This window comes from Myxocyprinus asiaticus, chromosome 7, assembly GCF_019703515.2.
Source record: "Myxocyprinus asiaticus isolate MX2 ecotype Aquarium Trade chromosome 7, UBuf_Myxa_2, whole genome shotgun sequence".
Classification (NCBI taxonomy): Eukaryota; Metazoa; Chordata; class Actinopteri; order Cypriniformes; family Catostomidae; genus Myxocyprinus; species Myxocyprinus asiaticus.
Genome location: NC_059350.1, coordinates 9,522,919 through 9,544,805, shown reverse-complemented (window position 1 = coordinate 9,544,805; position 21,887 = coordinate 9,522,919). Strand labels below are relative to the sequence as shown.

The following is a 21,887-nucleotide window of genomic DNA, read 5'->3' as shown; positions in this document are numbered from 1 at the left end:
TGTTTCGGCGCCCATATTAACAGATGACACCGATTACACTGCAAGGGTGAGTCGCAAGGTGACACGTCCCAGATGCGGTAGTGAGCAGATAGTTTCATCGTTGAGCCTATTTTTGCCGTGTGGCTCATGCTGGACTCAATGGCTCTAGGTGTAGAAAATCAAAAATAATCAGGAGATTTCAGAAAATAACCAAAAGTAAATTACAATTATTTAAGCCGAACCTACAATACACTACAATCTGCATACAAACACCCACAAATTAACTAAAGAATGAATACATAAACCACTTTTGCTTTTGCCTGTTTATGTATAGGGAGGTATGGGCTTTACTACATTAACCGATCAGATGAAGTTCGCTGATAAACAAACAAATGCACATGGCATGACTGCTGTTTTTGTTGAAGCAACAATTTACCTCATTTGGATTTGTATGACCACAACAATGGACAAGACCCAACTGATTGTGGAGGTTGAGAATTACAAAGTGCTCTACATCCCTCAGCATTTATTCTAGAAGAATTTATTAGCAAAGGAAAAAGGTGTTTGAACTGGAGTTTTGCTTACTGCCCCCTGATGAAAACAGGTGGTACTTCAAGCTTAAATTGATCCGATGGTGGGAATGTTCCTTATTTGGATCCGGGGACATGAATAATTGCGTTAATTTTATAACACATTATTTTTTACATAATTAATCACACTGAATTAATGCGTTAAATCGACAGCCCTATACAAGACACAAACATTATACCTTTTAACATGATTTTAGTGTGATAAAATGTCTTCTACATGATTTTGGATGTACTGCCGTTGCATCATCATGGAACAGTAGTAATATTGGAAATAACTTTAAATTTATAAGGTCAAAAAGTGGTTTAATCACAATGAAATCATTTAAAGATGTATGATGTTTACATCATGGGCTAATTAATAAAGTTTTACAACGTTAAATGTGTTGAAAATAAAAACCCATATGACTTTCTTCCGTGGAATACAAAAGGAGATATTAGACAGAATGACAGTCACCATTCACTTTCATTGTAAGGAAAAAAGTGTTCTGACAGTACTCTGACTACGCTTTCTTCCAGATCAACGTCTGCACAAGCCAGAAAGACACTAGAAAAGACTTAAAGTGACAGTTTACCCACAAATGAAAATTCTGTCACCATTTACTCACACTCATGTTTTTCCAAACCCTTATATCTTCCTTGTTTTCTGTGGAAGACAAAAGGAGGAGGGCAAAATGATAACCTCAGTCACCATTCACTTTCATTGTATGGACAAAGATGCAATGAAAGTGAATGGTGACTGAGACTAACATACTGCCTAACATCCTTTGTATTCCAAAGCAGAAAGTGCAATGGGTTAGGAACAACATTATGGTGAGTAAATTATGACAGAATTTTCATTTTGAGTGAACTATCCTTTTAATTAATAAAGTTGAGTTACCTTGTTTTAAATTGTTTAATGGTATTGATTTGTTTTTCTTTGCTGCCATAGTCAGAATATTACAATGTAGTTATATTTCTCTCTCTCTCACTGTCTGTCTGTCTGTAGGAAGTTTTGGACCAGGCTTTGTCTCTAGCAGGTGATGGAGACAGTTTAATTGAAGCATCTCATTATGCTGTGGACTCCATCCTGCCCAAATGCTCTGACCTGCGGGCTCTCTGTGAGGAGATCAGTGGGGTCCTGAAGGCCAAAAAAGCACATCTGCTCAAAGCTATGGAGCTACACCAATGTCTAGAGAAGGTAGACCCACCCCCTTGATTCCTTAATAATCATTGTTAATGACAATCTCACCAATCACTAACTCTCTCACCCTTTTGTTGTCTCTGTCTCAGACCACTAAATGGTGTGATGAAGGCATTTACCTGCTGGCTTCTCAGCCTGTGGATAAGTGTCAATCACAGGATGGGGCGGAGTCAGCACTACAGGAGATTGAGCGTTACCTGGATACAGCCAATCAGTACAAGCTGACAGATTTGAGCGGAGTTTGGAGGGACTATGAGTCTGTGCTCACGCAAGATTTCAGGGTAAACAACAAACACCAAAATGAACTGGTTTTGACCTCTTAAATGCACATACAGTGGAATAATGGCAAAATATTGGTCTAATTTTACAGTACCATTTTTTTTTATAAAAAATAATATTGTATATGTTAACAATCTTATGATGAACATAAATATTTTTTATCCTGTCTCTTAAGCCTGTGATTCTTGCTCTCTATGTTCCTGCAAAAAATTTCGTAATACACATATCTGAAATGCAGATGGCGCTCTAACGCAGCTGAGCACTCGCCATGTGCTCGTACATAGGCATTCAGTTTATTTTGTGATCCCACGCATAGTTTTGTGTAATATCTCAGCTATTGAGAGGAATAAAAGCTAAATCTAGGTGTCATTAGGAAGCTCAGTTCTTTAGTTTTGCAATGTTATGTGTAATATTTCATTATTGTGAACATATTCTGCCAAAGATTTGTTTATCATGCTTTTCTTTTAGACTTCCTAATTTTTTCTGGACATCTAAGAAAGAGAGTTTAAAGGGATAGTTCACCCAAAAATGAAAATTCACATTGTTTAATCACCCTCATGCCATCCCAGATGTGTATGACTTAATTTTTTCAACTGAACACAAACAAAGATTTTTAGAAAAATAACTCCGCTCTGTAGGTCCATACAATGCAAGTGAACGGTTTCCAAAATTTTGAAGCTACAAAAGCATATAAAGGCAGCATAAAAGTAATCCAGAAAACTCCAGTGGTTTTATTCCATGTCTTCAGAAGCAATAAGTGTGAGTGAGAAACAGATCAATATTTAAGTCCTTTTTTTACTATAAATCTCCACTTTCAGTTTAACAATCTTCTTCTTGTTTTTGGTGATTCACATTCTGTGTGCATATCGCCACCTACTGGGCAGGGAGGAAACTTTGTAGTAAAAAAAGGACTTAAATATTGATATGTTTCTCACCCACACCTATCATTTTGCTTCTGAAAACATGGATTTAACCACTGGAGTCATGTGGATTTCTTCTGTGTTGTATGGACCTACAGAGCTGAAATATTCTTCTAAAAATCTTTGTTTTCGTTCAGCAGAAGAAAGTTATACACATCTGGGATGGCATGAGGGTGAATAAATGACGAGATAATTTTCATTTTTGGGTGAACTATCCCTTTAAGGGGTTCTAAAAAAAAAAAAAAAAAACTGTCAAGCTGAGCTAGTATAAACTTAATTGAATCAACACATGAGAACTTGCGCTGTCTGAAAACATATTTGTTTTATTTGGACTTGTATTGTGCTATTGATCACTTTTAAAGTATCATTAACAGTGTTATAGAGGACATCAATATAGTTAAATGTCATGTGTGATGTTTTTCTGTGTTTCTGACAGTATTAGTCAAATTAATATTTTCTCTTTGCTGGTTTACTCAAACAGGTTCAGGTGGACAGAGTGTTTCAGAAGCAGCAGTCCATGCAAGAAATGTTTGAGAAGAGGAGGGTCAGTCTAAAGAAGTTAGCAGCCAAACAAACACGACCCGTGCAGCCCGTCGCCCCTCGTCCAGAGGCCATCATCAAAGCACCCCTCTCCTCTCCGGGTAACCCCCCCTTCACCTTTTGTGTATTAGGTTTATAGCTTTTTATTCTGCCTTTTTAAATCATTCAAACACTCATATTTGCTTGAAATTTATGTTTTGATTTAATATAATATCAATTTAATGTGCATATCTACACTGGAAAAATGTTTACCCATCTTCAAACGTTTTTACCTTAAGATTGGTCAACTTGAATACCTAAAAGGATTAAATATGTAAATTATTTAGCTGACTGTATTAAATCAAAATGAACTACCTAATAAACCCTGATGAATATTACATGAGTAGTGCATTTATTGCAGAGGGGTAAATACTCAATACAGCAACACTCAACAGAGCAATTCAGCAGTGGGTTTTCTTTTCTGCAGTGCAGTAGACTCTGTGTCCTCTCAATGTCGTCCCGTAACGCTCATCCACATACACACACACACACACACACACTGTCATGCCTAGCTGCTTATGGTCACTCATTCACATTATACCAATATTGCAGACCCCAGCTTTGTTGACTCTGCTTCCCTCTAATGTTGAAATAGAGAACTGCAGGTTTGCAATTGCATCTGGGTAATATGATGTCCTTTGAGATTTTTTTTTTATTTTAATATAAATCTTAATGTGTTTTTAACCTACAGTAACTCATAGGGAGAACACTATAGAGGGTGATATCATCAATGGAAACTGCAGAAAGGTACGTAACGCCAGTATTTTTAGTAAGTATTTCATTGCATGTAACTTAACTTATGCATTCGTTTTACATTAATTTCTTTTTATTGCTCTTTATTTGTACTTTCATTTTCTCAATAATGCTTTTCAAATAAAAGTCTTCCAGAAAACTAAATTTCTTTGTAGGACTTTATAATCATTTCGTAAAATTATTATTAAGTTTCAATATACTTTTTCATGCCACTGTATGTGTATGCAAGTTGTATACATTGAAATCAACACATTGTAGTGTTTGTATTGACAGGGAGAGACACACTTGCAGAATGATGGCAGCAGACACCCTTCTGTCTCTGAAGAAGAGGAGAACTTTGCTGTGCTCAGACGGTCAGTCGGGGGTCTTTTTGCAAATAGACTTAAAGGAATAGTTCACCTAATGCCTAAAACGAAGATATTTTGATAGAGGTATGAGTTGTTTTTGTCCATTCAATGCAAGCCAATAGGGTCTAACACTTTCAAGCCCCAAAAAAACCAAAAACATAAAGGTAATCCATAAAGCTCGAGTGGTTTAATCCAAGTCTTCTGAAGTGATAAGATCAGTTTTGGGTGAGAAACAGGCCTAAATGTAACTCCTTTTTCACATTGAATCACGACATCAGCAGTCTCCTCGACCATCATAATTTGAAGCTCGATTACACTTCTTCGCGCTTGACGCATGTTACGCACTAGTCATATGGATTACCTTTTTTTGCCTTTGTCCTTTTTGGAGCTTAAAAGTGTTGGACTCCATTGGCTTGCATTGAATGGACAAAAACACCTCATATCTCCATCAAAATATCTTAGTTTGTGTTCTGCAGAAAAAAAAGAAAGTCATACTAGTTTGAGCCGGCATAAGGGTGAATAAATGATGAGAGAATTATCCTTTTCGGGTTAACTATTCGTTTAAAGGAAATTAAGCTATAACTGTGGCAATTGTGTTGTTTTGAAGGTCTTAATGTAATGTGCACCCCCTGCAGGCATGTGATGAATGAGCTGTTGGAAACGGAGAGAGCGTATGTAGAGGAGCTGCTCTGTGTGCTTGAGGTGAGCTGCACTGACACCCTTCACCACTAAAGGGCAGATCATGTCCGTTTATGTTTGCAACTTTTTTATTTGACTTAGCAAATTAATGTTGTTTCAGGGTTATGCAGCAGAGATGGACAACCCTGCCATGTCTCATCTAATCCCCAACACACTGCTTCATAAGAAGGACGTCCTCTTTGGCAACATGCCTGAGATATACCACTTCCATAAGAAGTGAGTGAATCTTCTCAATCCCTCTGTTTCAGTTTCAGATGAAGTCTTATAAACCTGTAACACCTTCATTTCCCTTACCTTTGTTTCTTTTGTTTTCTAGGACGTTTCTTCGTGAACTGGAGGCATACACAGATTACCCTGAGCTGGTAGGCCGATGTTTCTTGGAGAGGGTGAGTCTTACATCCTGTGTTGTTCTGTCTTAATGTTTTGTAAGAAAATACATATGTTTTATTCGGATTATTAAATTATTGAATAGCTTATTGAAATGTGATTTTTCATGTTTCTCAGATGACGGATCTGCAGATCTATGAGAAGTATTGTCAGAATAAGCCTCGCTCTGAATCTCTATGGAGACAGTGCTCTGACTGTTCCTTCTTCCAGGTTATCTTCTGCACAAGCCACAAAGACACTAGAAAATTAAAGACCATGTGAAAATAAATAAGGTTTTTCGTGACTTTTAGTCCATGTAGACTTTCTTTCTTCTGCAGAACACAAACGAAGATTTTTAGAAGAATATTTCAGCTCTGTAGGTCCATTCAATGCAAGTGAATGGTGGCCAGAACTTTGAAGCTCCAAAAATCACATAAAGGCAGCATAAAAGTAATCCATATGATTCCAGTGGTTAAATCCATATCTTCAGAAGTGATATGATAAGTGTGAGTGAGAAACAGATCAATATTTAAGTCCTTTTTATTTATTTATTTATTTTATTTATTTATTTATTTATTTACCATAAATCTCCACTTTCACATACTTTTATATTCTGAAAGTGAAAGTGGAGATTTAAAGTAAAAAGGATTTAAATATTGATCTGTTTCTCACCCAAAGGGATTGCATCGCTTCAGAAGACATTTTATGCTGCTTTTATGTGATTTTTGGAGCTTCAAAGTTCTGGCCACCATTCACTTGCATTGTATGGACCTACAGAGTTGAAATATTCTTCTAAAAACCTACGTTTGTGTTCAGCAGAAGAAAGAAAGTCATAAACATCTGCGATGGCATGAGGGTGAGTAAATGATGACAGAATTAAAAAAAATTGGTTAACTGTCCCTGTAAGTCATTTCATGGGGTCTTTAAGACTCTAAGGCCACTTATGATATTGTTATATGCCATTTTTATGTTTTGACGTGATGGCACATAAAAAATTGCTGAGAGCCATCAACGAAAATTAACAAATATATTCATTTAATACAATATGTACTGAATTAATTATTGTAGTAATTTATTTATCATGCATTTACTGGTATATTATTTAGTATTTAAATACATTTTAATGAATATACTGATGCATTTATGTGCATTTTTGTTCCAATTAGCATGTAAATAGTCTAAATAGACTTTATAGTCATGCAGTAGTAAAACAGTAGTATGTTTTTTGCAGGAGTGTCAAAAGAAATTGGAACATAAGCTTGGTCTGGACTCGTACCTGCTGAAACCTGTTCAGAGAATAACCAAATACCAGCTTTTACTAAAGGTAAGCAAGACCCAGAGTCCATGTGCAAACAGAAAGCATATATTTGCACCTATCACTATTGTAACCTCGATGTTCCTATGTGTGTATCAGGAACTGCTGAAGTACAGTAAAGGCTGTGAAGGGGAGGATGACCTGCAGGAGGCGCTCTCTTCTATTCTAGGCATCCTGAAGGCTGTGAATGACTCCATGCACCTTATTGCCATCACTGGATATGAAGTAAGGAGACCGGTTTACTCAAACATTAGAATGTAATGGTCAAAAGATGTATGTAAGACCATTTTTATTGTTATTATAAAGCACAGATTTATATTTATACAGCATGTAAAACATGTTCAGTTTAAAAAAGATAAGTTGCATCAATGGTGCATTCTTTGACCCCTGACCTGTGTTTCTAGGGTAACCTGAGTGACCTGGGCCGGCTGCTGATGCAGGGGTCCTTTAGCGTGTGGACGGAGCATAAAAAGGGTCACGTAAAAGTGAAAGACCTGGCACGCTTCAAGCCCATGCAGAGACACCTGTTCCTGCACGAGAAGGCTCTGCTCTTCTGCAAGAAGCGAGAGGAGAACGGAGAGGGTTATGAGAAAGCCCCTTCATACAGCTTCAAACACTCACTCAGTGTAAGTCAGCAGACTGAACAAACAATATTACATTTTCATTCATGCCTCTCTAGTGGATATCAGTCCATCTGGTAAATGTGCATCATTTGTATTGCTTTAAAAAGGTTGCAGTTGGATCATATGGGGGTGGTGTTGAGTAATTAAAGATTTGGGCTTATATACTAAACAGTAAATCACTATTTATTGACTTTACATTGTTGTGTGTGTGTATGTATGTGTGTGTGTGTGTGTGTGTGTATATATATATATATATATATATATATATATATATATATATATATATATATATATATATATATATATATATATATATATAAATCAGCTTCTGTGTCATGAAACCTATTTTGCAAAAAGTTTTTACTGGGGAGATTTATCAATTATAGTGCAGTATAGCCCAGAAAAGATAAAGAAGCATGTTTAGTTTCTCTGTATTGTGTAAATATTCAAGTTCCATTCAAGATCAGTACATTTACTAGCATGTAAATAAAGAACAGGGAGTCTGGATTGTTTTTGAGTCTGATCATGTTTGTCTTTTGACAGATGAGTGCTGTGGGTATTACTGAAAATGCAAAAGGAGACAACAAAAAGTTTGAGATCTGGTGTAACTCTCGAGAGGAGGTGTACATTGCACAGGTAAACAAATTGTACAATTGAAAAATAGTCTTTCTCTGTGTAAACTGCATTGAGTATATATAATTTGATTTAATATCCTGCCACTTAACCTGATCACTTCAATGTGTAATTTCAGGCACCGTCAACAGAAGTCAAAACGGCATGGGTGAATGAAATCAGGAAGGTTCTGACCGGCCAGCTGAAGGCCTGCAGGGGTGAGAAACATCTCTTCTTACTAAGCATCTGAGATCACATGTGGTGGAAAGCAGGATACTAGGCATTTTGACCTTTAGGGTGGGCAACAGGTTCTTTAATAGTAATAAATATTAATAAACAGGACTCAAATTCGATAACATGCTATATGCACATTGTAGTTTAAGATCGATTGTTTAAAGTAAAATTGCCATATGATAATCTAAATCTAGTCTCAATCTTGCCTAATAAGGTAATGTGTGTTGTTAAAATACTTATTATACAGAGACAGCTGTAAGTAAGCCATTCATAGGTTGATTTCCCCAAAAAGTTTATAAACACGGTGGCTCTGTGGCGCTACTAAAATATTGCTCTGTTTGTTTGAACATCCCGAACAGTGTGACAAAGCAACATTGGCTTTAAGCTTGTAAGTTTCTAGTTATCTAATAATGTTATGGTGTTGTATTTCAGAGGCGAGCCAGCAGAAGAGTTCAGATCAGATCTCTCAGTTAACTCCCACCAGCACCACATTGACCTTGAGCCCCTTCAAGACCAACACAAAGAGCCTCAAGAAGGGAGAGGAGAAGAAAACTGAACCAACAGTGGTAGATCCAAGTACAGCTTCTTTACCCAAAAACACTGATAAGGTCAAAGGTCAGTCACCCCTTCTCATCGTGTAATTGCGTTTATATGGGACTTTCATTCAAAGCATTTCTCTCTATGGACAGATGAGATGTGTCAAAGAATCAATTGCTGAGTCACATGACCAATTTTGTATCAGTCAGAGGTTCTGATATTATACAGGATGTTTTATACAGGACGTCCTCTTTCAGCACTTAGACTGTGAATTCTGCGATGTTCTTTGTGACCCCTTTATTTTCCTAAAGCTGTGTCCCAAACGACACACTATGCACTCAGCCATGTCGTGTATGAATTTTCAAAGTGTAGTATCGTCCCAAATGAAACACTTAACGTTTTTTTACTACACGGAAGCATTCACTGTTTAACAGCTGACGGAAGTGACGGTTCAAACGCACGTGATGTGTCGCCGCTAGCTTTAGCACATTAGCCAACCTCAGTTCAACACTTGTATCTCAAACAACGTACATATTCACACAGCTTGTGGTTATGGTAAGCATTCAACTCACATTTGTAAGGTTCTGTATCCACTGACTTTTCGCTAGCTGCTACATTCTTCATTATTTACAACTGTTTTTAACTCCGCCCCTTCCGCTATGTAAGGCAAGCCGCATGCACTGAGTGCATGAAGTGTCCAACATTCCACACACCGTTTGGAAAAAGTGCATCATCCGGGTACTTAAAGTACACTTCTTTTTGCTGCATTTTCAGTGTAAACATACTACTCGCACCACTTGCACTACAAAATGGCGTAGAATAGTGCAGAAGTGAGCGGTTTGGGACGCACCATAATGTTTGAGACTAATCCTATAATGTCCTTTTATTATTTCCTCCTCCTCTCTTTTTCTTCTTTCTTTTTTCTTTCTTTGTTTTTCTTTTCTTTTTTCTTCCTTTCTTTTTCTTTCTTTCTTTTTCTTTCTTTATTTCTCCTTTTTTCTTTTCTTTTTTCTTTGTTTTTCCTTTTTCTCTTTTTCTTTTTCTGTTTTCTTTTCTTTATAATTTTTATTTCTTTTTTCTTTAATTTTTCTTTTCTTTTTCTTTCCTTTTCTCTTTTTTCTCTTCTCTTTCTTTTTTCTTTCTTTTCTTCCTGTTTTCTTTCTTTTCCTCTTTCTTTTTTCATTTTTTTCTTCATTTTTTTTCTTTCTCTTTTCTTTTTCTTTTTTCTCTCTTTTTCTTTCTTTTTTCTTTTTCTTTTTTCCTTTGTTTTTTTATTCTCTTTTTTCTTTCTTTTTCTTTTTCTTTCTTCATTTATCTCCTTTTTCTCTTTTTCTTTTTGTTTTCTTTTTCTTTTCTTTTTTCTTTCTCTTTTTCTTTCATTTCTCTTTCTTTTCTTTCCTTTTCTTATTTTCTTTTTTCTTTCTTTTTGTTTTTTCATTCTTTTTTTCTTTTCTCTTTTTCTCCTTTTTTCTTTTTTCTTTCTTTTTCCTTTTTCTCTTTTCTTTTTCTGTTTTCTTTCTTTTCTTTTATCATTTCTTTTTTCTTTCCTTTTCTTTTTATTTTTTCTCTTTTCTCTTTTTCTTTGTTTTCTTTTTTCTTTTTCTCTTTTCTCTTGTTCTTTTTTCTTTCTTTTTCTGTTTTTTTCTTTCCTTTTTTCTTGCTTTTTCTTTCTTTTGCTCTCTTTCTCTCTGTAAACAATAGATGAGACAGTCACCAGTCCCAACACTGAGAGAGCTGCAGTGGCTAAAAAACGTTTTACACTGCAGGGCTTCAATAACCTCAAGAGCCAAAAAGGTACAGCAGCAGTAGGGCTTTACACAGCCACAACACTGTCAACTACATCAATGACCTTTATAAAAAGCAGTTATGTTAAAACAATGTATATCAGAATATTCTTACTTGAAATCTTTACAATAAATTGTAGTTGGAAAAATGGTACATATTTACCATGAACAAATACTAAGAAAGATTTGGCTTATCCCACTGCAGAGCTGATAGCGACCTCTGGTGGTAAAAGTCTTACACTACCCATGGTCACTTTCTGCCCTCCAGGTACACTGCAGTCTCCGAATAAATTAAACTAGACAACTGTGTAGATGAGAGTCTACATTAGCATCAGTTTAGAATATCTACCATAGTTCTGGAATCAAGCCTGGTAACATTAGAATTTAGATCCTAAATTTAAACATAAATGTACTACTTTAGAAGCTTTAACCCTTTATAAGAGCCAAAATGAGGATATTTCCTGTACCCTTTAATAGACTTTTTCTTCTTTCTTCTTTTATGATTTTGTCCTTTCTTTTCCTGTCCTTTCCTTCTCCTTTCTCGCTTCTTGCTCCTTGGCTGCCAGGATCCCCCCCTAGTCCAGACCACAAAACTAAAAGACATGAGATTAAGAGTGATCCAACTCCGTTTGGCTTTAGAGGTACACTTTCCCCTAAAAAACCCAGTGTTCCCTCCTGCATCATCAGCCATGAGCATTTATTTTGTCATATTTATTTTATCGGGGACTTCCACATTTATTTCACCTTCATACGGTATCTTTCATCACTGTGGTGTCTTCCATTATTCTTTTATACATTAATCTAAAGTAATCTAAATCAGTGGTTCTCAACTGGTGGGTAGCGACTGGTCTGTAATCTTAGTCATATATAGTAGAGAAAAAAACAATGCTAAATGCAGTTAATAAAATGCAAGTAACCATATAATCGTGTATCGTTAGAATAGCAAAATAAATAGGCTTATACACTTTTAAACGGAGGAAAAAACATGTCTCATATCCCAGCATCTATCACTTGGTAGAAGGTAGCCAAATTAGACATGGTCAGGTTGCATGACATGCGCTCTCATCCTCAAACGATTAACAAAAATACGTAAGATAAAAGAAAATATGACCCAGACTACAAAACGGTATGCTTTTATGGGTAAATCACACTTCTGTTGTTATATAACATGAATATATTTCAATATTTGATTTTTAATGAGATTTTTACATTTGTATGTTAAAGGGACTTTCTTTCTTCTGCTGAATGTAAAATGAAGATTTTTAGAAGGATATTTCAGCTCTGTAGGTCCATACAGTGCAATTGAATGGTGGCCAGAACTTTGAAACTCCAAAAAGCACAAAGGCAGCATAAAAGTAATCCATAAGACAGTGGTTAAATCCATGTCTTCTGAAGTGATATGATAGGTGTGGATGTGAAAAAGATCAATATTAAAGTCTTTTTTTTACTATAAATTCTCCTCCCAGCCCAGTAGGTGGCGATATGCATGAAGAATGTGAATTGCCAAAAACAAAAGAAGATTGTGAAATTGAAAGTGGAGATTTAGAGTAAAAAAAAAGAAAAAAAGACTCAGATATTGATCTGTTTCTTACCCACACCTATCATATCACTTCTGAAGATATGGATTAAAACACTGGAGTCATATGGATTATTTTTATGCTGCCTTTATGTGCTTTTTGGAGTTTCAGAATTCTGGCCACCATTCACCATGTATTCTTGTAAAAATCTTTGTGTTCAGCAGAAGAAAGTAATTCATACACATCTGGGGTGGCATGAGGGTGAGTAAATGATGAGATAATTCTCATTTTTGGGTGAACTATCACTAAGTTTGGTACTGCTGGGGGGATCGGCACTTGATGTCCAATATAAAATCTTGCTCCTGAAGCAAAACCAGTTGAGAAGCACTGCTTTAAATAATAAAAAAGAAAACGCTTCTATAGGTGCTATTACACGCGGCAAATTCAAAGGATCTAACGTTTGTGTTATATACCATCCCAAAAAGTGATCTGTGGGGGTGGTTGCTAAACCAATGGAATCTTTGAAATCTCATTGGCTGCCTCTCCCTTAGATGCAGGTGCCCACATCACTCTTACCCGAGTGAGATGGATGAGCACTTCTAGTCTGTTGCAGGCTAAAAGGAGAGGTAATTAGATGCCTGGTGTGGGAATGAACTTTGAGCTTTCAACTACTGAATCTTTATTGCTCTCTCACAGCAAACTTCCTCGCACAGACTGGCAGGAGAAACACTATACGCAGAGCATGACGTTATTGCACTGTAATAGGTAGTTTGCAGGACAAACTACCATGCAAAATGGCATTTCACAGACATAACTGCTCAATTAATAACTATTGTTGATTAAAATCCTTTTTACTCATAGACTATAGGAAACCAGCCCTGAGTGTTCATTTACAGTGAGGTACAAAAGTGTGAGACCACATTGAAATTCAAGGATTTGTTTCCACTGAAACCTGGTAATAAGCAACGATTTAGAATCAGGTCAAATTTTTCCACACTGGTATTACTTGAATCATCTGGTTTTGAACAAACTTGACTCCATGCCAGCCAAGAAGCTCTGAAATTGCAGTGTTAGGTGTAATCTGATTACAAATTAATTGGTTACTGTAATCTAATTACTGTAAGTACAAAAAGTAGTTATGTTTTACGTAATGAGTTTTAGAATGTAACTTAAAAGTAATTAGCAATGATATTACTTCAGTATATTAGTCAGTAATCTGATGAAAATTTTTGAGGTGTAATTGGCAAATGTGATTTACTTTTTTTGATTATGTAATCATTAAAGTCAGTAATCTGATTACAATTTTTATTTACAGTAATTAGCAATGTGATTACTCTTTTAGATTACTTAATCAGTAAAGTCAGTATCTGATTACAGTTTTTGAGGAGAAATTAGCAATGTGATTACTCTTTTAGATTACGTAAGCAGTAAAGTCAGTAATCTGATTACAATTTTAGAGAAATAATTTTTAGTGGATTATTTTTTTTATTAACATGCCCAACACCATCATTTGTAATGAAAATGTATTTAAAAAAACATTTTAAATGCACAATAGAAGCATTTTCTTGGGTGGTCTCAGACTTTTGAACCCACTTTTTAATTTTACAGTCTATTTTTGGTAATCGTTTTATAAATGATTAACCAAAAGAGGTCAGTCTGTGCAAGACAATCAACTTAAAAGAATACTTGCACTTTCCTTTGGGTGGTAACACTTGACTTTAATGGTGCATGAGTGTCTGGTTTGGGTTTCTGTCAGCTGGTTTGCGGTGCTAGTTCTGGATTAACTTTTACGATTCTGAAACTACAGATCCGTTTCTCTTTCAGGCTGTTGATCCATAATTATCTACTCGAATGCACTGATTCAAATCTAAAGAAGCATTTATCGATGTTTATGCATCTCATAAACATGTTTTGTGTGCTTTGTGACTGTGTCATATACCCTGTTCACAATCTATCATCAAAATCATGTTTCATGAGTCATGGCTGTTTAAACGAAACACAAACAGTTCATCCTGTTAGCTCATTCCCTGGAGCTGTTGTTCATTCCTCTTTTCACATGGACATGAGAGGCACTCTGGCTCTGTTCCGAAATCTAATGAGCTGCCTACATAGGCAACATTTCAGGGCAACACATGCATGCACCTTATGCAAAGGGTGTTCAAAAAGGTAGGCAGCATGATTCTGATGCCTTCTAAGTTACCTTCTTTTGACCAAATTCTAAGGCAGCATGTATCCTTTACAGAGAAAACAATGCTATAAAAAATTATTTAAAAAAAATCAAAATGTTGGCCAACGTTGAATAAATATCTAATTCATTCAATACCAAAAAATACTGATTAAAAATAGGTTTTACAAATTGATTATTTTACCCATAACTTGTGTGTGCTGTGTATTTTTATGCTTTTTAAATGTATCACACCATTTGCTTTGCAACATGCTAATGCCAAACTCTATTGAGACTAGTCTACTGTGTGTTGCATGGAGTTGCTGCCTGTAGAGTGTTCCAAAATTGACACTTAATATGTTGCCTTAGAAGGTAGCTGCCTATGTAGGCAATAGGCAGCAGGAGGCTCAGAGCCAATCTCTTACCTCTTACTCACCATCTTTTTGGGACACCGTTATTACACTCTTGCTGTCTCAACATAAACAAAATGTCACATTCGTTCACCTGTGCTCTCCTCCACAAGGTTTCACCAAGGCATCGCTGTCTATGGATGCATCAGAGGAGAACGACGGTTACTCAAGCACCGAGGACCCCATGAACTCTGACCCCGAGGAGGAGGGAGGGAAGAAACTGGTGAGTCATTATGGCCAAACATCTATTTGTTGCAATTACCCAGGATTTCTCGCAAGTAGCTTTCGATACCAACCCTGATGGCCTAATGTTTGATTGTTTGTGTGTAGTCTCCAGGCAGGTATGTGGTAGCTGCTGACTATGACAAAAGCGGACCGCAGGAGCTGACAGTAAAGAGTGGAGACACAGTGGAGTTGGTCAGAGAAGGAGATGATGGACGCTGGTAAGATGCACACATTCAGGACTATGAAATATTGTACACACCATATAATAAATTATTTTTGGTTAAAAGGACGGTTCACCCAAAAATGAAAATTTTGTCATCATTATGCTGTTTCAAACTAAAAGACTAGGTTGATTTTAAAGGATGTCCTGTTCATTGGTTTCAGTACAATGGCAATTGATATTGACACACTTTAAAGCTAAAAAAAATGACTCACAAGTATCAAAGAAGTAGTCCAAAATAAAAGTAGTCCAACTCACACGTCATATTCCAAGTCATACGAAACTCATGTTGTTTTACGGTGAAAATCTTGACTTCCGCTATGGCTCTCCTTTGCACGTTTATGAGTGCATCTTTTTTTTTTTTTTTTTTTTTTTTTTGTGAAACATTACTTAAACCCTTTAAGCTAGGAAGGGCCCGTGAGAAAAGAAATAACTACAGTCTTGACCAACACAAAATAGGTATCGTTTGAAAGCTTAGAAGCTCTACTTTCCAATGCGTGCAGCCATTATAACCAAAACTGAAGAAGTGCTTTTGAAATTTGCAGACATATCAGAAGTTTTCTGTTTTGATAATTTATTTAAAAAAAATTGCAATGTACATATTATTGCAATCAGTAAAATCAAACTCATCAAATAGCCATGTGTCATATATTGTTGAAAAGCTCACGAAGAGTAGAATACAACCAGTCTATTTGTTTTACAGAAAAAATATAGTGAGTAATAGCCAAGTATGTCTTTGACGATTATATTGGTGTTACTTATATGACGCATTTTAACTTCATATCAACACAAAATTTCAAAATCACAAATAAATAAATAAATAAATAATACAGTTGACATGATTGGGAACAAAACAAAATTTTTCGGAGCTACCTTATTTACACCCAGAGATATATAATGTCAAATAAGAAAAATAAGGGGAAAAAGTACATTTTTGGCTTTTTTTTTTTTTTTTTTTTTTACCAAAAAAGTTGTAAAAAGAAATGTAAAACGTAAAAGTTTTAAGTTTCTTAGGCTGTCTGAGTCTCAGGATGTATCATAATCTATATCATTAACAAAGTTTGAAACATTTTCTTTAAAATGATACCAAACAAAGACCCTCTTTTGTCTATTTTAATAAATATATATATATATATATACGGCCTATATAATTATTCACAATTGAAAACAAGGCTGTTAGGGATATAAATGTCCAAAGTCACATCCAATTTTGACAACCTATTTTTTCTGGAGTTTATTGTCCACTGGAAAAAAAATTTGGCATGACGCACTTTTAATGTTTTATCAGCTGAAAAATCGACAGCAAGGTATATAACAGTTAGGGGTTAAATTAGGATTTTGGAGGTGGGGGAACCCTAGTTAAAGGCTGAATAAACATGAATTCCAGAATTTCTTAGTATTTGGTAATTCTGGATAAACATGGAAATTCTGAAGTGCATCTATATTTTTTAACCTTTCAAACTGTTAAGCTGATAATATAATTAATTTTTAATGAAAATATTTATATAAAATTATAAGAGTGCAAAATAGAAGCATTTACACCAGTGGACCCAACTGTATACTTGCTAGAAATAATAAATAAAAAATGTAACCCATGATAACAGTACAACCTATTGAATAGACTGTAAATCTGTCCCGCACAGCCTCGTTTTAAATTGCAAAAAATTAAATATGCTGCTTACCTTGACTAAGGTCTATTAGCTTCATATGCATAAAACACTTGCCTCTGAGATACCGAATAATGATATTTGACAGCTACAGGTCACTAGGGTGTCTGCAGAGGTTCTAAACCCACAACTACAATGGCCTAATGGTATATTAAGAAGAATAATATAATATTATTAAGATAAAACAGAGATGTTTACTAGGGGGGCAATTGTGCTTAGTACTTGAAGGCTGTTGGATGACAAGTTAAATTTAATAAATTATTTATTGGGCCTCCTTTTAAACCTTTAAGATCTAAATGTGTTTTTAAAGATTTCCTGTTTCAGTGGCATGCCCAAAATGTATTTTATTTTTTTCTGATTTTACATTATATATCTCCCGGTGTGAATAAGATAGCTACGAAAAACTACAAACAACAAAGCATTCAAAAGTTATAGCATCACAAAAATAATTTATCCTAGTGTCCAAAAATGTCTCCAAGTTTTCAAAAGCCTCTCGAAACAAATAAAAACATAATAATTGTACATAAGAACTAATTACACACGCTCATACAATAATGACTAAATGGATGCTCTCTCTCTCTAAAACATGAGTAATGAGATCTCATTCAGTTCCATTCTGTGTCATTTGAGCCATCATTGAGTCTGTGTCACGTACTTGGCACCATCTCCTGGTGGCCATATGTAATCACAGTGAACGATCCTCTCTGGCCATATTTGGATGACTTCCACCTCCTGGTTGCAGCAGTCTGAATCCTAATACAATTGGTTTAGCGTTCCATGACGCTGGGCAATGTATTACATTTTTTCCGATGAAGTCATCTGTCATCTGATCCAGGAAAGCTAGCATTTATTAGCCAGACACATTAACACATTATCGTGCTTTGTGTGGATTATCTAATGATCTATGCATCTGATTTCATTGTGTGTGGGTTCATTTGAAAGATAATCACCTCCTATAATAATGGTATGCAATATTTTTTGTGAAGTTATAAGCAAAAACATGGCTTATAAGTAACACCTGTTTACATGTAACATGTATGTCAAAGACATATACTTAGCTATCTCTCGCTATATTTTTGTCTATGAATAAAACAAATAGGCTGGTTGTATTCTACTCTTTGAGAGCTTTCCAACAACATATGACACATGGCTATTTGATCAGTTAAATGTTTCTTCTGATTACAATAAAACAATTAGTACAAAAACAGTACAAAAAAAAATCACTTCTGATTTGTCTGCAAATTTTGAAGCACTTTTATAGTTTTGATCATTATGCCTACATGCATCATGCTTCTAAGTTTTAAAACGATACCTATTTTGTGTTGGTCAAGACTTTAGTTATTTATATTTTGATAATTATTTTTTCTCGGCGGGCCCAATCAGAGCTAAAAGGGTTAAAGTTTAGAGGAAGAGACTCTGTTTGCATTACTGATTATCTGGTGTGATATTAATGTTATTGCTGTTATTTTTGTATTTTTTTTCATGGTCATTTAGGTTTGTACGTAATCTGAGGACCAATAAAGAGGGCTGGGTGCCAGCCACAAACCTGCTAACTCTTATCACAGAGTCCAAATCTTCTCAATCTCTCTCCAGCTCAGGTAATAGAACTTCATGCACTCCCTGTTTTGCCTAAGCAAACACCACTAATCATGATTCTGTGTGATCCTGTCATGTGAGCACATTGCAAGTGACGATTGAAGTTAATGTGTGTTGTTCCACAGAAGGCAGTGGATCTGGCAACCTCAGCACATCTTCCAGCTGTAGTGAGTCCTACACAAGCTTCTCGGACATCAAAGCCTGAAGCCTGGGCCTCGAACCTACATCTGCACCACTGCCTTGTGGCAGCTCCTACACAGTGCACTTTCTACTGAAGCTTCTCGGGTCTTTGTACTGTATTTAACCTCCTCAATTCAGCTGAGAGAGGAATTGACCTCTGCGGTCAGTATCCGCTTTTCAGGATATTTTATATAGAGCGTTACTCTTAATGATATAAGAGGTGAGAGAGCAAGAGGAGGGATAATGTAATTTTGTGTCTGCTGTTCCCATTCAAATTCTCCTTTGCTTCAAAAGTACTGAAGTGAAGCTGTTACGTCCTTTCACAACTGCATGTTACATTTCCTAAAAAATTTGACAATGAAAAATAGATTCTTAAAGTGATAATTCACCCAAAAATTAAAATTATGTCATCTCAGCCTTGTTTACCCATATGACTTTTTCTTGTAAGCAGAATGTTTAGTCTGACAGCTTCAGTCACCATTCGTTTTCATTGTATGCCATTCTGCCCAACATCTCCTTTTGTGTTCCAGAAGAAAGTTTGGTTTGGTACAACATGAAGGTTAGTTAATAATGACAGAATTTGAATTTGTGGGTGAACTGTCCCTTTAAAGGCTTCTGTAACATCATCAGAGTAATCTGCAGTTTCATTGAAATTAATAAGCACTCTCACTGGACATTTCTAAAAGAAAAGTTGAGCTTTTAGTCAGTTTTATTGATCTTGCATGGAGAATATCAGTGTCTTTTTGGAATGTCTGATTTTCTTACAGTCTAAAGCTCCTGTCTGATTTGCTGTAGCAACAAGACAATGAAATGTTGTTTTTTTTTTATGCTAAATATTATTGAGGCTATGCCAGGTTTCCTGCAATTGAAATGACTGTGAAAAGTCATGTCATTCACTGTATGTATTAATCAAAAACAGCTGTATAGTTTAAATTATTTTCTGCAAAAGAATACGATTTGTACAGATATTAGCTTTTATCATGTTTTTCATTAAAACAGTATACATATATATAAATATTGTATATTATGACCACTATTGTTGTCAATTAATTGTATTTTGTTGGATCTGTCACTTTACTGATCTGCAACGGTTCATGTACATGTTATCGCAATTGTCCAGTAACAACATACTGTATTCACATTTTATGTAATTTATTTTGTCATCACGGATATTAATTTGATTGGTTCAAAATGTAATGACTGGAAAGCGATAAACAGTGTGTTCAAACCAGCAATCAAGTTTTTAAGACTTTATTAAAAGAATAAGTATTTTTTAAAACTTGTCAAAAATGTTCATTTATGTCAGTGTTCCTAGAATCAGACATCTGATTTGAGGAAGAAATGAAATATAATGGGTTTTTGACAGTTTGATGACCACAAATTTTCTTTGCTTCATGGCCACATAGCTGTAAACTTGTCTTTTTGTTTAAGTGTGTTCAGCAATACAAAGTCACTGTTAATTTCTATTTAAATTGTATGTGGCACATTGCTGCATGTTAGTTTTATCTTCATGTTTTCATTTGGCATTAAAATATTTTCCAGTATTAAGCTTGTATCTCTGTATATGTGTAAATATGTATCTAAGAGGTTGTATGAGATTAATGAATTTAAAGTGCATAGGTTGAAATAAACTTCACTGAAACATTCTGTCCTTTTTTGCTGGCCCTATTATTAGATTTGCCTAAGCATGTGTATATATATTTTCATTGTCAGCAAGGATGGCAAATGGACAAGGCCAGTGGGGGTCAGTGCCAGCGAGAGGCCCAATATGGCCTGACACCTGCAATAAGCCTCTGCAGATTTAAAATATATGTAAATAAACAGCGCTCCAATGTGTTACTGTTGGCACAATGGGAAATAAAGTGAAATGTTATTTGTTCCTGGCCCCTTCTTATAACTAATATTTTTTGAACACCTTATTGCAGCTTTAACCTCTTCAACTCTGCGGAGCTGCCGTTGAGTCCAAAAGGGGGCGCTATAAAAGTTAACGCTTAAAATGTTTCCAGATACATGAGTCGGGTATAAGGGGAACCGTTTGAATGTTTAGAATCTGAACTTTTCATAGATAACCATCACCTCTGCAATTATGTTACCTAAAATAACAAAATTAGAACCGAAAACATCCTCATTGCAAATCAGAGCCACCTAGAGGTTATGTGGTAGAAACATTAATATGAATATAAAAGTCTTTCAAATAGCACTTAAATAGACAAATCATTTATAAAATAGTTAAAAATTATATCTGCTGTATGCGGTCCAGCAAGAAAAGCATGCTGAACAAATCATCGGAAATATATGATATCGATAAAACGTTATACATCATCGTAAAGGGAAGGATTTCCAGTGACACTTAGAGCTTCTAGTCCACTCAGAGGCCGAGATATTCTATGAAACAATGGGGGTGGTGCATTAACTGAAAATTAGAAGAAAAAAAATATGGACAAGTGAATCTGTGAGGGCTAAAATGTGTTAGAGCGCCACCTACATTTCAGATTGGCATTTTGTGATGGAAGGATAGAGGAAAAATAATTTTTTCTAGTACTTGCTGCCATCTAGTGGAATAAAATAAGACTTTTTGGAGGGTGATGGAGTAAACAGAACTATAATTAAATGCTTACAAAGTTAAGACCAAAAAAAAAAAAAAAACATTTTTAAAATTCTATTCATCATAAGATTGTAAAAATATACTATATTATTTATGAATAATTGGAGTCTTTTTGTTTTGTCCACCCCATGCTGTGAAGGGTGTGATCTGCCCCCTCCAATCATGCATCTGTCCTTGTTTCTATATTTTTTATCAATGCTGAAAATAATTGAGTATGAGATCCCTTGCAATTGCATGACTGTAAAGGCCAAAGTATACTTCGGGTGTCCGCGTTGCAGATCGCTCCGTGCACAGTATGCATGATGCAAATTATGTATTAAATTAATATTAAATTATGTATTAAAGTATGCAAATGATGCACAGTCACGCGCTGCCTAGATTTTCTTGACCCACATACACGGTCCTCAGCCGTGGGCGTTGCTGACACGTGTCTGCTATTGACTGTCCTAAAAGAGTATCACAAAGAAGTTGTAGTGGGCATGCGTCAAACGTGTTCATATTCACTC

The 21,887-nt window shown here is 35.5% G+C and overlaps 1 protein-coding gene across 6 annotated transcripts in view; it reads left to right on the top strand.

Annotated features, from left to right (window-relative positions):
• LOC127444436 (guanine nucleotide exchange factor DBS-like) overlaps positions 1 to 20,432 on the top strand; it is a 104,332-nt gene extending 83,900 nt beyond the window's left edge. For 2 of the 6 annotated variants that reach the window (XM_051703807.1, XM_051703806.1), the window contains exons 11-32: positions 1,555 to 1,746; positions 1,839 to 2,030; positions 3,430 to 3,589; positions 4,219 to 4,274; positions 4,554 to 4,633; positions 5,263 to 5,329; positions 5,427 to 5,542; positions 5,643 to 5,712; positions 5,831 to 5,923; positions 6,924 to 7,016; positions 7,107 to 7,232; positions 7,412 to 7,633; positions 8,174 to 8,266; positions 8,382 to 8,460; positions 8,909 to 9,091; positions 10,715 to 10,807; positions 11,003 to 11,065; positions 11,364 to 11,438; positions 15,002 to 15,111; positions 15,219 to 15,331; positions 18,495 to 18,598; positions 18,722 to 20,432. In XM_051703807.1, coding sequence (XP_051559767.1) covers positions 1,555 to 1,746; positions 1,839 to 2,030; positions 3,430 to 3,589; positions 4,219 to 4,274; positions 4,554 to 4,633; positions 5,263 to 5,329; positions 5,427 to 5,542; positions 5,643 to 5,712; positions 5,831 to 5,923; positions 6,924 to 7,016; positions 7,107 to 7,232; positions 7,412 to 7,633; positions 8,174 to 8,266; positions 8,382 to 8,460; positions 8,909 to 9,091; positions 10,715 to 10,807; positions 11,003 to 11,065; positions 11,364 to 11,438; positions 15,002 to 15,111; positions 15,219 to 15,331; positions 18,495 to 18,598; positions 18,722 to 18,801 — 2,460 coding nt within the window. In that variant the 3' untranslated portion in view covers positions 18,802 to 20,432. Of the gene's footprint in view, positions 1 to 1,554; positions 1,747 to 1,838; positions 2,031 to 3,429; positions 3,590 to 4,218; positions 4,275 to 4,553; positions 4,634 to 5,262; positions 5,330 to 5,426; positions 5,543 to 5,642; positions 5,713 to 5,830; positions 5,924 to 6,923; positions 7,017 to 7,106; positions 7,233 to 7,411; positions 7,634 to 8,173; positions 8,267 to 8,381; positions 8,461 to 8,908; positions 9,092 to 10,714; positions 10,808 to 11,002; positions 11,066 to 11,363; positions 11,439 to 12,865; positions 12,941 to 15,001; positions 15,112 to 15,218; positions 15,332 to 18,494; positions 18,599 to 18,721 lie in introns of all 6 variants that reach the window. The other 4 variants (XM_051703812.1, XM_051703809.1, XM_051703810.1 and 1 more) reach the window with 4 other exon arrangements.
• The last annotated feature ends 1,455 nt before the right edge of the window (positions 20,433 to 21,887 follow it).